This window comes from Engystomops pustulosus, chromosome 2 (genome assembly GCF_040894005.1).
Source record: "Engystomops pustulosus chromosome 2, aEngPut4.maternal, whole genome shotgun sequence".
NCBI classification, from domain to species: domain Eukaryota; kingdom Metazoa; phylum Chordata; class Amphibia; order Anura; family Leptodactylidae; genus Engystomops; species Engystomops pustulosus.
This window is the reverse complement of record NC_092412.1, coordinates 251,823,322-251,839,492: the sequence shown is the minus strand read 5'-3', so window position 1 is coordinate 251,839,492 and position 16,171 is coordinate 251,823,322. Positions and strand designations below refer to the sequence as shown.

Below are 16,171 nucleotides of genomic sequence, written 5' to 3'. Positions count from 1 at the left end.
AATGGCTCCCATGTAGGGGACAACGGTCACAGGATCTGAGAGCTCTCTATTGTTTGTACTTGCTCTAAGTAGATTGGCTAACAGTAGACAACGTCACCTTATTTGGCTAATGAGGGAGGACCAATCAAATGGCGTAAATTTTTCCTTGATTATTGATTGGTTAAAAGTATCATCCTCATCGAGGCTTGGAACACAACCGCATGTAGCTCTAGTTAGAATAACTTTATTGACACCGTGAAGCATTGGCAATGTGACCTGAAATGTGGAGTCTTGGGACACGCTGCAGGGGTCCGTGGAGAGCGGTGGTCAGAGTGAGTCACGTGCGGGGATGGGGCAGAGGAGAGGGTCACTAGACAGGGGCAAATAGGTCACGTGGCGGTCGCTGTCTCTGTACCTCGGGTGAGAGGTACAGGATGAAAGCGCCAAGTCACATGACATACAGATGTCACAGAGCCACCAATCAAAATCAAGCTTTTATGCCAGAGAAATGAAAGCAGCAAAGTGATTGGTTACTATAGGGAAGTGCTGGAAAAACCATAAATAATGTCTTTATTGCTGGTCACATAATCCTGAAACTTTATCAATAATAACAAATTAAAGGAATTGTACATTATAATGTGTTGTTAATAAGACTGCCATATGAAAGAATCTCAAAAGCAAATGTGTACTAAATATAGGTGATTGACCCATTATATCCTGTTGGTTTATAATCGCACTGCTGAGTGGGCGTTTCTTCGTACTCCGCGTTTACAATACGCTAACATTGCATTTACAGTCTGTAAACATTGCGTTGTTAAGGTAATGAAAATGCTACAGTAACGCATTATAGTATTTCTGGAACTTGTATAACGTCTACTTCATGTCAGACCCCCCACCCCCAAATAAATCCCTCCAATCAAGTCAGTGTTCACACATTGCTTTTTTAATGCATTTTGACTGCATCAGGAACTACAACGAGAGGAGCTTTGCTATAATACATATGCATTTTCACTGTGAAAAATGGATGAAATTCTGACACAAAAATGACGTTAATAACGGACGCACTTACCAAAATCTGACAGAAAACTGATTGAAATCTGATGCCAAATTTTTTTCCCCACATGGAATTTTGATAATTTCAGTAACGCTCCTGTGAAAGGGCAGCAGAAGTAAACTAAGGCCCCTTTCACACTTGCGTTTTTCACGTGCGCTTTTGATGCGCAGAACTTGCATTGCACTCTGACCCATTGTAGTCAATGGGTCTTTTCAGACTTGCATTTTTTTTTACGCACGTTTAAATCTCAGCATGCTTTACTTTTGAATGTCACGCGTGTGAAAAACGCACCAAAGAAGTCTATGGAGACGCATCAAAAACGCATTGCACTCTGAGACACTTGCAAGTCCAACGCAAGTGCAATGCGTTTTTCACGCATCAATTGCCGTAGAAAAGATAGAGCTCAGTCCCGAGTCCTTTTACCTGTGTGTTAAAAATGCATTGAAATTGCGCGTGAAAAACTGAGACACTGAACAAACTCTGACTGAAAACTGATTGAAGTCCGATGCAAATTGTCAGTTTTTCACTGACCAAACCCTGATCGCACCCTGATCAGACTCTGACATGATCTGCAACCAAGTGTGGAAGGGGCCTAACAGGCTGCGCTCTATCCTGCTGATCAAAGTCAGGATCGCCCATTTTGGGAGGCGCTTGCAGCATTTCACTGAACAAGTGAAAGGGTCCTTTCACACAAGCAGAAAAAAGTGGCACTTTTCCATCAGTTATTTTGTCAGAATTTGTTCACCATGTCAGTTTTTCACCCGTGTGATCTATGTTTTCCATAGCTATGGATCACTGAAAAACGTATTCCACTCGCATTGTGTTAGAGTGCAAGACATAATCCAATCCATGTTCAGGACTCGGGAGCCCTCGGTTTCCTGATATTTGGCCATTTTTAGTTTCCTAGGACAGCCCGGTAGAGTATTTTCTGGTTTCCTTTGGCAGTTCTTCTAATATGTAGGGGGAGTATATGAAACCATTTCCTCTCCACCCTTAGGACGCGTTCACACGTTGCGTTTTGGCCTGCGTTTTCATTGTGTGTGAAACTCATTACAACAGCTGAGGAGAGGTGATTCGCTTAATTACATTACTGTTAACATTTGCGTTTACAAAATGCATCGTAAACGTGATGTTAATGCCTTAACACATGAATTTTGTTACGTGTGTGTTAACAAATGTAAACAGTAATGTAATTGGGCAAATCGCCTCTCAATGGCTGTTGCAATCCGTTTCAAACGCAACCTAAACGCAAAGTGTGAACGCGCCCTCAGCCACGGGCACTGAAATTGTCTTCTTTTGTTCCAGGCAGTCTCCTGCTGAGATGTGGACTATATTAGGGAGCAGCCGTCTGCTCGCCGCATGTTTTCCAGTATGGCGACCGCTGCTGAGAAATAATACAAGTTTAGCTTCTATCCAGACTGTGCTGAAGCTGCAGGAGAAGAAGTGTAACAGCGTTGTCTATCCCACGAGGGACCTGGAGAAACTACTGAGCCCGGACATTGACCGTAGTAACTTCAGACTTTTTGATCCGACAATCGAGGAAATAACCACCGCTGAGAGTCTATTTAGGCCGACTGCTAAACATGTCATTGACTTTGTCACCTCTGCTATCAGGATGGATCATACACCCGAGCTGCAGCAGCCAGAGGTGAGGTATTGTAGTTATCAACCAATATGTTCCTTAAAGCCCTGAGGCCGCGGTCACACGTCCGTCATAACGCGACGTTAGCGCACAGGGGGAGGTCCTCGGCCCGAACGCACATGCGTTTCCAGGGAAACGCATGCGATTGATAAGCCGATCGCATGTGTTTCTCTGGAAATGCATGTGCGTTCGGGCCAAGGACCGCCCCCTGAGCGCTAGCGTCGCGTTAGGAACAGACGCCTAGCGGTACGTGTGACCGCGGCCTAAATCACCAGCATGTCTCCGTGGAGCTGGATATAGGGCCCCAAACCTTTTTTTGGGATGACATGTTTGCGAGATTCTAGAGAGAAAAGATGATAGGCGTCTGGTGAATCCCCCCTGAACCCACTACACGTGCCAGGATCTGGAGTGTGTGCTAGTCACTAGAGCCCTGCCATGTTCTCAGGAGCACAGCACCGGCAGCTGTAAGGTCCTGCAGAGCTTTGGGACCCAAATCCCCAGCTACATGAAGACAGTTTGGAGTTTTATGGGTCCCAACCTTGTGCATGGATCCTTTTTAAAGCAGCCGTCTGCCCAGAAAACAAACCATGACTATACATTAGAAATAAATAATCAGCTTACCTGACCCCTTCTGTTCTGGTTACCTCCCATGTCAGGTCCATGGCCACTGACTTCTAAACGGGAGGTGTCTGCAACTGACAAATGTAACCAAACCTTTATACGTAAGTTAAGCAAATACTTGAAATAAATACTACAAATAGTGAAACTTTGTCATGTCTAATCGAAGGAAAGTGTTTCTTTCGCTGCTTATCAGGTTCTTTTCCTCATTTTGCTCCTCAGCCCCATGCACATGACTGTAAGGGTGGCCGCACCAGGTCACGTCCACCATTGTAGTCTATGACAACCAATCATTGGGTTTCAATGCACTGTGGCTGCAAGTGATAGGATCTGCGGATTTGTGCCCACCAGACTCCTATGGAGAATGGAGACATAAGAAGCGCTCACCTCCACCCAACCTCGTGCCACACCTGTGTCCCAGCCAGGCTGAGCACAAGGTGGTGTGCATGAGACTCTATACAGACATACTCTCTGAATAGGAGACCAAAACAAGCGCTTGGCTCAGGAAAGTCCCAGATTACGTATCGACATAGGAGTCGAGGAAGGAGGCGGGTGAGAGAGACAGAAGCTTCTGCAACTATTAGTTTCCACCTACCGGCTCTGAGACAACTGAGATTTAATGATAGAGCCTGCGGAAGGGAAAAGTGCTAAACAATGCAATAGTAGCAATGCAATATAGTAGTGTTATTCCATATGTACACAATAGTTTATACTAAAAGGACTTCTAAACGTTGGCACAATATAAAGGGCCTAGATAGGAAGAGCTTGGGGTACAGGGTCCTAATATACTGTATTATGATACCCGCCATCCTTCCTGTTGTCAGTCCCATGTCCGTATCTCTCCAGGTCTGCTTCATAGGGAGAAGTAATGTGGGGAAATCCTCTCTGATCAAGGCCTTGTTTGCTCTAGTTCCAGGAATTGAAGTGAGAGTCTCCAAAACTCCGGTAAGTCCACACTCGAGATTGTGAATTGTATGATCGGCCCGCATACTGCCCAGTTATAGATTTCCTTTCTATATCGTTTGATAAGGGCCACACAAAGAAAATGAACTTTTTCAAAGTGGGAAAAGCCTTCACTCTGGTGGACATGCCGGGCTACGGCTATAGAGCCCCTGAGGACTTCACAGAAATGGTGGAAGCCTATATACAGGAGCGACGCAAGTATGTAGTGTGTGGCCATAGAGGACCGGCCTGTACTCCAGTCTTCACATTTGGATCAGATTGGAAGGTGTGTTTTTTTTTTTTTGTTTTTTATCTTTCAGCCTAAAAAGAACATTCCTGCTGGTGGACGGGTCGATCGGGATTCAGGAAGCGGATCTTATCGCTATAGAGATGTGTGAGGAGTTTGGAATTCCTTATGCTGTAAGTTCAGTCCATCCGGAAGCAACGTTTACTGTGTAAAACAGATGATAGAAAGACAGTGCGCATGGTCACGAGAGCTAACCGCGTCACTTAGACACAGGATTTCTACCTACAGCATCGGTCAGGGCCTTTTGGCCACAGGGTGCTAGGATATAGGAAGGAATTGGTAAATGACAGCATCAGTATTCAGATGTGCAGCATCCAGTGAGTATCCTGACTGTCATATAATTGATAAAGCATTAAATATCAACCAATTATTGTCAGAATAACTGCTGTAGCTGGGCTGATTGCCCTTGTAACTAGAACTTTTATAGCAGATAAAGCAGTCACTGTATATCTTGTTTTATCTGCTTTTCTCCATCTGTGGGAGGGTCAGCTTGTTGTCTGCTTGTTACTAACCCTTGAGAACAGGGCAAGAGCCAGGGCCCAGAGCTCACATAAGGAATCAATAGGAGTGAGGGAGGCTGTATCCAATGAGTCCGTAGGAAGGGAGGGGGCTTTATAGTAAATAACCATGAGGGGGCTGTTTGGTAGGATATACTAGGGATTTTTTTTAGGGAAGAGTAAGTTTTATTTTCTGAATTTTTTTATGTCACTATATGAGTTCACTGTAAAGGGGCCCACTGAGGCTCTGTCGCGCAGGGGCCTACTGATACCTGGAGCCGACCCTGCCAGAAAAGCTGTCCTATACACATGGACTGGGTGTGTTCAGTCAAGATTTTAAGATAATGTTTATTATCTCCAACTAGTGATGTAAGGAATAGTCTACAGGAAAGGAAATACAGGAAGTTATGTACTGAGCGTAGGACACATGGGATGGATTGTTTCTAGAATAGCAGGAGAAGAGCTGTTTGAATAATTTAGTCACGGACGTAACATTCATGGCTACAGAAGTCACTGGTAGGCTGCCACACACTGGCCATGGTCACCAGTAACAGACTGATACCCCATAGGACAGTGGTGGCGAACCTATGGCATGGGTGCCAGAGGTGGTACTCCGAGCCCTCTCTGTGGGCACCCAGGCCATCACCCAGCACAAAGGTCAGCATTAAGGACTCAATACTCAAGTGGGTGTGGACAGAGCTGGATTATCATTGTAGTCCCTTCTCGGGGTTTGTGATGGCCTGTGTCTTAGATGGAACCTACAATAATAATCTGAATTTCTCCTTCTTTCTACTGTATTGGTCTCCTGAGGACACCAATACGTTTTGAAACCTGTGAGTTTAAATTGGCATTTGGCACTTTGTGAAATATATATGGCTTTTGCCTGTAGTTTTGGCACTCAGTCCCTAAAAGGTTCGCTATCACTGCCACAGGAAGTTGGTCCAAGGTTGTTTTAACACAACTTTCTTAGCAAAATTCATTTAAGATGTCACTAATACAGGACGTTTGTTTTCTGCAGATGGTCATGACAAAGATGGACAGATCCCGGCCGGCTGTCTTGGTCACGCAGTACATGCAGATTCATGAATTTATCAAGTCTCAGACGCAGGGCTGCTTCCCACAACCTTTCATAGTCAGGTAATGTGGATCTCTTGTAGCCATGCACATGGAGCCTGAGTCCTATCCTGGCTCCTGGTGGAATGACCCAGGTAGTAGGACCGAAGACCTGTGATCAGGATGTTATTAGAGACTCATTGGTTCTTATATTGTAATCTTCTCTTCCAGCTCTCTCCATTTCTCAGGGATTCATCTCCTCAGATGTTTCATCGCCCACGTAACAGGAAACCTTCAGAAAGTCAGCTAAGAAGTCATCACCAGGACTTCAACTGGTTCTTCTACAAGACGAGTCAGAGGAAGCCACAGCCTTGTAGCGCGGTGGTCTAGGGGGTTAATGGGGCTGGTGTTCCACATATAAGGTCACATTCACAATGCTGTGGTATCAAGGTGTATGTTCTTCACCAACTAGAATCTGGATCCCAGTGAAGCGACTAATTATTTCCATTACACAGCTTATGACCTGTGAAGCAATGGAGGATGGTCCAGCTATAGTGTAGTAGAGGAGAACAGAGCTCATGTTGGGACGTGATACTGTTAGTGTACACCTAAATGCCAAGACCCTTGGTGAAAGGGGTTACGCCAAGTTTGATTGTCATCTCCTATCCTGTTGATGAGGATGATCTGATCAGTGTGGGACCAATTTCTGAGACTGCAAATGGTTTTCTTCTTAATAAATCAACAGCACCACATCAAGCCTGCAATGGCAGTGTGACGTTTTTGGAGCCCTGAGGATTACACAAGGTCAAATTTCGTTCTTCTAGACACTCCCTGTACTCTGTGAGGTGCAGGAAGTGAGTTATAGTTGTCCACACAACCTCCAGATATGGCACAATACTAGCTCACAACCCTGAATGGCTCAGAGACCTGTCACTCGCCTTAGTGAAACAGAACCTTATCAGCCCAGGAGGCCGCCTCTAGCTCTTATTTGATATAAACCTGGTCTGTAACGGGATTATATCGGGTGAGAAGCCAACCTTGTAGCATATATTCAACCGAGACACGGATGTGGGGATTCGTGGATTGAGATATAAGAGCAATAAGGGTTAAATTTTAGATTGAATTGCCTAAGGGCACACAAGCCAAACAATACACACAATAGATAATTCTCTCATATGTTATATATAAACAGAGTACAAAACACATGGGTAGAACTACAAGTATCAGCACACAGCAAGTTAACTTTATGGGGACAGTCCACACTTGGTGATCCTTCCACCGGCAAAGACAATGGGCACATTATTAATGCTATAGGCTGCAGGGTGACTTGGACAAACTGTGTTTGGTCATCTACTTGGCAACTGAGGTTCAGTGCGGATAAATGTAAGGTTATGCACCTGGGGGCTAAGAATCCACGTATAACATATGTCCTTGGGGGAGTAAATCTGGGAGAGTCCCTTGTTAAGAACCTGGGTGAGTAGATCATAGATTAAATAACAGCAAAATGTCAGTCAGCTGCCTCTAAAGCCAGTAGGATCTTGTCATGTATCAAAAGTGGTATTGACCCTCAGGAATATGCTGTCCAGTTCTGGGCTCCGGTCCATAAAAAGGAGGCCCTGGAGCTGAAGAGGGTGCAAGGAAGAGCCACAAAAATGATAAGGGGTACAGAGGGTTTCAGTTATGAGGAAAGATTAAAACAACTAGATTTATTTAGTCTGGAAAAAGAGACAAGGGGACATGAATAACAAATATATGAATGGTCCATACAAAAAAGTATGGTGGAAAGTCTGGAGGAAACAAGGTTTAATCACCGGAGGTGACAGGGCTTTTTTACTATGAGAACTGTAAATCTGTGGAATAGCAGAGCTCAGGCGCTGGTCACAGCAGGGACAGCAGAGAGCTTCAAGAAGGGTCTAGATGCCTTTTTACACCTAAATAACACTGATGGTTCTGTTATATAGAATTGTTTCCCCTAAATCCCTTCCCTTCTTGGTTGAACTTGATGGACATGTGGGGGTTTTTTCAACCGTATAAACTATGATACCAAGTGGTGCTCTGATTAGAATAGGTGCAGACACCTACATAGGAAGGCTCTAGGACCCCTCCTACCTGGTATCAGGACCAGAAACTTGGAGTTCTTGGTAGAACCCAGTTAAGACACAGGTGTGCGATACATGTTTGGAATTGGGGTTGCCAGGGTATGTGGCCTTTGGTCAAGATGGACCATAACTCCATGACCGGGATATTAATATTTCCTTTGTCTAAAGAGTGGAGGGAAACAGTTGGTGCCAGCAGGTCTCAAGAAAACCTTGAGGCTATACCTCCCGGAAAGTTCATGAAACTTCTAGCTTTGACTCAATTAGGCTATTCAAGATAAGGCTGGAGAAAGTGGGTGATGAGTACAATGCCCCCCCCCCCCACATCAGGCCTATATTCATCACAGGGAGCGTCACATTGCCAAGCACAACGCTCTAGTATCTCCAGCATCCTCGTTGACTGTCAATATGAGTGCCAGAGATACCAATGTAGTCTGTTCTAAAATTTGACCACTCCCATAGTACTGAACATAGCAGGATACAAGGTTGACCCGGTTAGAACAGAACCACCAGGTCAGGTGAAGCAAACAATGCAGCAATTTGCATAAATATAAAAAATGCAGGTCAGACTATTTGGAAAGAGGATTGATGTATTGTGGATGCCACTAAGGGTCCAGTGCAAACATGGGAAAAAAAAAAAATTCATGTTCTCCAAATAAAAACAAATCGTAACCAGTTTCTTGTTAACTTTATTGAAAATTTGCAACGCCGCAGAATTCTTTGAAATCAAGAACTGATCAAAGGTAAAAAAATCTATGTATAAAAATCAATTTTAAAAAGTAGTCACACACACCAAATAAACACCAAAAATTACAGATATTACGAGGAAGGATGCAGCCAGGGTCATGCTCAAGCTGTAGACTGGTGACTATGGACCCCCATGTACAGCTTTCAGTCTGATGTTCAGGAGGATTTGTGGACCAAAAGGAAGTCCTATGGCCCGGCCTTAAAACCCGATACCTACCCTGGCCACATGGCTAGATCAGGACAAGACAGAAGGAAAGGATTGGATGCAGCCAATCAAATGCTGATACCAAGACTACTGAAGACCCATTAGGGGGAAAAAAAAAAATCCATCAGCTTAAAGTTTTACAAGGGGACCACCACGTGACCTAAGCCGATGACTGAACCAGCTCATACTCCGGTGGATGACGCCGTCCTCCATTCTCCTCTTTGTCCTCATCTTCATCCTCATCCTGTTGGTCGGCAGAATGATGAATCCCAATGAGTATTTCATAGAGAAAGGTGCCGATGACCCCGCCAATCATGGGGCCCAGTACTGGCACCCACCACCAGTTGTCACCAGCCCTGGAAGACAAACATTTGATGCTAGAAGACCACAGCTACCACAGTGTGCTTGGTGCCAAGATGGCTCTTCCAAGAATACAACTGAAGCTCAGACACTGAGCCGGCAGGGGATGCCAGTATATTTTAGCTCTGAAGCCTTCAAAATAGTTAATGCAATTGGCTTGGTCATCACAGACCTTAACCGCTCTGCCAAATACTGCAACCATCCAAACAAAGTGAATATTCTCTATAGTAAAAGGAATTAAACCCAATGGATGATCAGAACCTACCTGAAGACTTCAAGACCCCAGCCAGCAAATGATGTAAAGATCCGAGGTGCCAGGTCCCGGGCTGGATTAATGGGGTATCCACAGTTGAATCCCATCGATAGACCAACTAGTAGAACTACAAGACCAATAACGAACGGCTGAAGTCCCCGGGGGGCTGCATTATTGTCTTCATCAATGATGGCCAAGATGCAGATCATCAAGGCAGAGGTGGCAATCACCTGGGGAAGAACATATGTGAAGTCAGAGGGTTTTCCTACATATCAGGTCACGCTACTACCTATGCCGATCATCTTATAGCAACTATGTTGAAGTGACATGCAGTGCATAAAGAGAAGCCATCATAAGACAACCTATAGATTTGGTATTCTCATTGGTTATTTGGCTTATGGGCCTTTGGCTAAAAGAAGAAAGTGTCAACCAATAATAGGAACCATCATTGACAAAGGTCAACTCCTCCACACAGGACTCAGAGGATACCCACAAAGTGCTCCAAATAGCTGGCTGACGAGGGTGTCCTGACAGTGCTCCTCCCACACGACCTTCAGTTTGATAGAGGCCTCACGGGCCACCATACCAGGTTTACATCAGATCTATATATCCAACAACTTATTACATTCCCCTGTGTGGCCATACCTGATCCGAGAGTCCATTAATCACACTCAGATGTTCTGATGGATAGGAGGCAAATATCCCAGCAGTTGCCTGTGGTCCATATACAGTCCAGTTGCCACCACTGTAAGCATGAAGGGCATCTAGATGGTATCAATGGAGACAAAAGGTTGATAAAGCCAAGAGAACAGAGAAAAGACAACTTCTAATTAACCTCCAATCCTAGGGAAAGAATTCCAGTGCACAGAGAACATCTTGCAATCCCTTTAGAGACCCCAAAAAGTAGTGTTGTAAAGCTAGGACCCCCCCCAAAAAAAAAGTCAAAATTTATGGACAAACATTGGTCGCTTTCTTACCAAAGTAGAGCGCAAAGACAAGACTTGCCCCAACAAAGGAGCCGAGGAATTGTGCCAGGCAGTAGACCAGCATCAGCCTCCCGGACATCTTCTGCAGGAGGAACATGGAGAGAGACACGGCAGGATTGAGGTGGGCTCCTGGAGGGTGAAAGGAGAGATTAGGGGGCCAGCACTGATCGCAGGTGATACCAGCAGGGTGTCGAGCTGAGCTGAATGCTTCACCCGAACTCTGTTCAGGTATAGCCTGCAGTTAGAGTTTACATTGCTAGATGGGCCATCAGGGCCTTCAGTCGCATGACTACTACGGACACCATTAAGCCTAACCCTGCTCTACTTAGTTCCGAGACTTTATCCCTCTGCTGTCTGGTGTGTCCTCCGCTTTTCATGATGCCGTTTATTCACTATTGTTCTCTAACAAACCTCTGAGGCCTTCACAAAGCAGCTCCAGTTATACTGAGAATACATTGCCTCAATTTGGGACACTAAACCACCCACAGGTCCTCAGGGACTGGTGATTTAGCATTCCAAATGGCCCTATATGATTTTTAAGCATTTGGTCAGTTGGGGGAAGGGGAAGCACCTCGGCTTTTGTGCGTTTTAGCAAGTAAAGCCACCATATTACACTCCAGCTTCATGGCACAAGCACCGCCGGTGAGGCGCATGTGCAATGAAGCCGGAGTATTATTTTGGCTTCATTTGCCGCCTCGTGAGGGGAGGAATCGGCGCAGGAACTTTTTCTTTTCAGATGTGCCTCATCGGTCTCACATCTACGAAAGTATAAAACTGGTTATATAATTCTTCTCTATTTACAGGTGTCAAAAAGGTTGATTTGGGACCCTAAATCACCAGTCCATAAGGACTTGTAGTTGATCTGGGATCCAAAATGGACTGGACAGGTTCTCCTAAAATACCAAGCGTTAAGTCTTTTACAACACTGACTATTTTCTGTAGCTCATGTCTATACGGCGCGGCTCACCTGAGACTCCGGCACAGATATAGGCTCCAGCAGTGACTGCAAAACCAAAAGCCATATTGACGCTCAGAAACTGAGCTTTGGCGGTACCGCTCAGCTCCATCTGCGCCACGGAACCGCAACCAAATAGCTGTGAGGAATAGAAACAGTATAAAGTTCTCTTTTGTTAGGTCACAGTCTTATATTGGCAGGACTATACGCACAACAGCAAAAAGGGGCAAATACTTATTACGTCGCCTGTGCATGGCGTGTAGGACGTGGGAAATCCAACGTCTACGGCCCCTTCCACACGAGCATGTTCAGTCTGAGATCGGATCACGTGCTATTCAAAACCCACAGACTGAGCACGTGCAATGAACGGGAGTCTTTGCATCATTTAGAAACTACAGGACTCCCTGTCTGGTGGAAGAACCGGACCAACCCTGAAACGCAGCAACATTAACGCACATAACTGCTGCGCGTCAATGCGATCTCTGGGCCAGATCCCACCTGCACTTTGGCTTTGAAATTATGTTTCCCTCTCCCACCATTCATTTCAACGAGTTTACATTGTTGTCAGTTTCTTCTTCCTCCAATATTTGAGCAAATCGTAGAAAAAAAAATTGGATATAAAATAAAAAAAAAAAACGAAAAATCTCCTTTGGAAATGTGGACTTGTACCAAGACTTCCATTTTTCACACCAATCTCAAAACCTCCTCTCCCCCGACTTCATCATAGATTCAGTGCGTTCTTGGTGGGTTTGTAGACACCTGCTTACCAAGTGTTTGGTTGGTTTAAGCAGCTGTTTAAGTGTTAACACAGCTGCTTACACTTCCAGAAATGAGCAAAAACGGATTCAAACCAGCCAAACACTTGGTAAACATACAAAACTCCTATGGCTGATCTCATATTTTACCCTCCATTTGTGCAAAACTATTTGCCAAAATTGAGTTTTTTTCACTGCTTCCACTTATTTTTAAAAGAAAAATAAAATTGTTGTAGAAAAGACGGGGCCATCCGACTCAATTCAAACAAGCAAAACGCATGGTAATGATGAGGACGCGTTCACACGTTGCGTTTTGGTCTGTTTTCATTGCGTGTGAAACACATTACAACAGCTGAGGAGAGGTGATTTGCCTGATTACATTACTGTTTACATTTGTTAACACAAGGTCACCACGTGTTAACATTGCATTTACAATGCATCTTGTATACGCAAATGTTAACAGTAATGTAACTGGGCAAATCACCTCTCCTCTGTTGTAATCAAAATGCAGGTCCTGAGGCTGCGTTCACACGTTGCATTTTGTTTGCGTTTGCTAGCGCTTTGGCCGCGGTCACACGTACCGCTTGGCATCTGTCATAACGCTAGCGCACAGGGGGAGGTCCTCGGCCTGAACGCACATGCGCTAACAGGGAAACGCATGCGATGGTTAAGCCGATCACATGTGCTTCTCACACATTGCTTTATGACGGACACCTAGCGGTACGTGTGACCGCGGCCTTTGTTGACGCAATGTAATTAGGTAAATCTCATCAGCTGTTTGAAAACATTAAACGCACACAGAACGCAGCACGTGAACGCAGCCTAAAGCTCGCTTAGTAATATTAAAATGAAATGCTACTTACAATTAACACAACAGTCCCCAAAAATTCGGCCAGCCCACAGCGCACATACAGGTTACTTGTCCTGAACCTGAATTGGAACTTTCTGAGGAGCCGGGAGTGCGTGTCCGTGTGCTCTATCCCCATCCTGCAGCCACCCGGGTCTGATCCTGTCCTCTGCTCCGTCCTGCAGCCTCCCGGGTCTGATCCTGTCCTCTGCTCCGTCCTGCAGCTGCCCGGGTCTGATCCTGTCCTCTGCTCCGTCCTGCAGCCGCCCGCGTCTGATCCTGTCCTCTGCTCCGTCCTGCAGCCGCCCGGGTCTGATCCTGTCCTCTGCTCCGTCCTGCAGCCACCCAGGTCTGATCCTGTCCTCTGCTCCGTCCTGCAGCTGCACCTTATATGCTTTATCCCTCTGATTAGGAGAAATCAAGCCCAGATCTCAGCCTCATCTTCATGCAATGGATCTTTTTTTTACTGCATTAACACTTTAATTGCTAGACAGGTAGAGGACAGGGCTCCTCAGGGCGCGTTCACGCGTTGCGTTTTGACCTGTGTTTTCATTGCGTTTGAAACGCATTACAACAGCTGAGGAGAGGTGATTTGCCTAATTACATCACTGTTAACATTTTGTTTTGTTAACATGTGTGTTAACATTTTGTTTACAAATGTAAATGGTAATGTAATTAGGCAAATTACCTCTCATCAGCTGTTGTAATGCGTTTCAAACGCAATGAAAATGCAACATGTGAACGCGCCCTCAGGGATTGAGGCCACATTCGCTTTTTTTGATGCATTTGAAACGCATTCCAAATGCTCCAACAGTGGCCACACATCTCCTATAATTTATAGGCCGCAGTCACACGTACCGCTAGGCGTCCGTTCATAACGCGACGCTAGCGCACAGGGGGAGGTCCTCAGCCCGAACGCACATGTGTTTCCAGAGAACCTCCCCCTCTGCACTAGCGTTGCGTTATGAGCGGACGTCTAGCGGTACGTGTGACCGCGGCCATAAAGCTCTGCGGAACTTCATGGCGCTGTATAAATAAAGATTATTTCTTATTATGATACATACTAACATTACGTTTCGAAATGAAAACACAATGTTATGTCAACATGTGCTCACATTTGGAGCTTTGGATTGGGTTTAAAACACATTAGGGGTGGTGGCACACGCGGAGTTTTGAACCCGTCATAGGCCGTTTTTAAGCAGTGCGTTGAAAACGCAGCCGTTTTTTTGACCGTTTTGTCCCTTTTCCAATTATCCTAATTAAGGTCATTGAGAAAAATGGTCAAAAACGGATACGTTTTCAAAAGTTTTTTAACGGACTGCTTAAAAGCGGCCAAAAAATGGGTTCAAAACGCCACATGTGCCACCACCCTGGAAACCAATGGAAACAAATGTGAACAGTAACAAGACCCGGGGGGACATTAATCTTAGGGTGAAGACACACATGGCGTTTTGAAACCGTTTTTGGTCCATTTTAAGCAGTCCATTAAAAAACGCATGTCCTGTGTACTATGTGCAGTGTCCTGTGTACTATGTGCAGTGTGTACTATGTGCAGTGTCCTGTGTACTATGTGCAGTGTGTACTATGTGCAGTGTACTGTGTACTATGTGCAGTGTTTACTATGTGCAGTGGCCTGTGTACTATGTGCAGTGTCCTGTGTACTATGTGCAGGGTGTACTATGTGCGGTGTGTACTATGTGCAGTCTCCTGTGTACTATGTGCAGTGTGTACTATGTGCAGTGTCCTGTGTACTATGTGCAGGGTGTACTATGTGCAGGGTGTACTATGTGCAGGGTGTACTATGTGCAGTGTCCTGTGTACTATGTGCAGTGTCCTGTGTACTATGTGCAGTGTTTACTATGTGCAGTGGCCTGTGTACTATGTGCAGTGTCCTGTGTACTATGTGCAGGGTGTACTATGTGCGGTGTGTACTATGTGCAGTCTCCTGTGTACTATGTGCAGTGTGTACTATGTGCAGTGTCCTGTGTACTATGTGCAGTGTTTACTATGTGCAGTGGCCTGTGTACTATGTGCAGTGTCCTGTGTACTATGTGCAGGGTGTACTATGTGCGGTGTGTACTATGTGCAGTCTCCTGTGTACTATGTGCAGTGTGTACTATGTGCAGTGTCCTGTGTACTATGTGCAGGGTGTACTATGTGCAGGGTGTACTATGTGCAGGGTGTACTATGTGCAGTGTCCTGTGTACTATGTGCAGGGTGTACTATGTACAAGTTGTACTGTGTGCAGTGTGTACTATGTGCAGGGTGTACTATGTACAAGTTGTACTATGTGCAGTGTGTACTATGTGCAGGGTGTGTACTATGTGCAGTGTATGCTATGTGCAGGGTGTACTATGTGCAGTGTGTACTATGTGCAGGGTGTACTATGTACAAGTTGTACTGTGTGCAGTGTGTACTATGTGCAGGGTGTACTATGTACAAGTTGTACTATGTGCAGTGTGTACTATGTGCAGGGTGTGTACTATGTGCAGTGTATACTATGTGCAGGGTGTACTATGTGCAGTGTGTACTATGTGAAGGGTGTACTATGAGCAGGGTGTAATATGTGCAGTGTGTACTATGTGCAGGGTGTACTATGTGCAGGGTGTACTATGTGCAGTGTCCTGTGTACTATGTGCAGTGTCCTGTGTACTATGTGCAGTGTTTACTATGTGCAGTGGCCTGTGTACTATGTGCAGTGTCCTGTGTACTATGTGCAGGGTGTACTATGTGCGGTGTGTACTATGTGCAGTCTCCTGTGTACTATGTGCAGTGTGTACTATGTGCAGTGTCCTGTGTACTATGTGCAGGGTGTACTATGTGCAGGGTGTACTATGTGCAGGGTGTACTATGTGCAGGGTGTACTATGTGCAGT

General features: G+C 45.3%; 2 protein-coding genes across 2 annotated transcripts; one reads left to right on the top strand and one right to left on the bottom strand.

Moving 5' to 3' along the window:
* Positions 1-151: 151 nt before the first annotated feature.
* Positions 152-8,838, top strand: GTPBP8 (GTP binding protein 8). Its single transcript, XM_072138859.1, has 7 exons — positions 152-311; positions 2,339-2,681; positions 4,140-4,238; positions 4,324-4,454; positions 4,556-4,655; positions 6,058-6,176; positions 6,324-8,838. The coding sequence occupies exons 2-7, from the start codon at positions 2,355-2,357 to the stop codon at positions 6,400-6,402; spliced, it is 855 nt and encodes a 284-aa protein (XP_071994960.1). The 5' UTR covers positions 152-311; positions 2,339-2,354; the 3' UTR covers positions 6,403-8,838.
* A 21-nt stretch (positions 8,839-8,859) lies between these two features.
* LOC140119624 (aquaporin-3-like) lies at positions 8,860-13,683 on the bottom strand. Its single transcript, XM_072138858.1, has 6 exons — positions 13,313-13,683; positions 11,707-11,833; positions 10,731-10,868; positions 10,399-10,517; positions 9,766-9,983; positions 8,860-9,496 (listed from the first exon to the last, which is right to left on the bottom strand). Exons 1-6 carry the CDS (start codon positions 13,433-13,435, stop codon positions 9,301-9,303), a joined length of 921 nt encoding a protein of 306 aa, XP_071994959.1. The 5' UTR covers positions 13,436-13,683; the 3' UTR covers positions 8,860-9,300.
* Positions 13,684-16,171: the final 2,488 nt, after the last annotated feature.

Bases quoted from the DNA above. Each gene is read 5' to 3' on its own strand.
- GTPBP8 (XM_072138859.1), top strand. From the start codon at position 2,355: ATGTGGACTATATTAGGGAGCAGCCGTCTGCTCGCCGCATGTTTTCCA. The intron at 4,455-4,555 runs GTATGTAGTGTG...TTTATCTTTCAG, and splicing joins TATATACAGGAGCGACGCAA to CCTAAAAAGAACATTCCTGC. The intron at 6,177-6,323 runs GTAATGTGGATC...CTTCTCTTCCAG, and splicing joins CCACAACCTTTCATAGTCAG to CTCTCTCCATTTCTCAGGGA.
- LOC140119624 (XM_072138858.1), bottom strand. From the start codon at position 13,435: ATGGGGATAGAGCACACGGACACGCACTCCCGGCTCCTCAGAAAGTTC. The intron at 11,834-13,312 runs GTAAGTAGCATT...TATTCCTCACAG, and splicing joins TGGGGACTGTTGTGTTAATT to CTATTTGGTTGCGGTTCCGT. The intron at 9,497-9,765 runs GTAGGTTCTGAT...TTTGTCTTCCAG, and splicing joins TGGGGTCTTGAAGTCTTCAG to GGCTGGTGACAACTGGTGGT.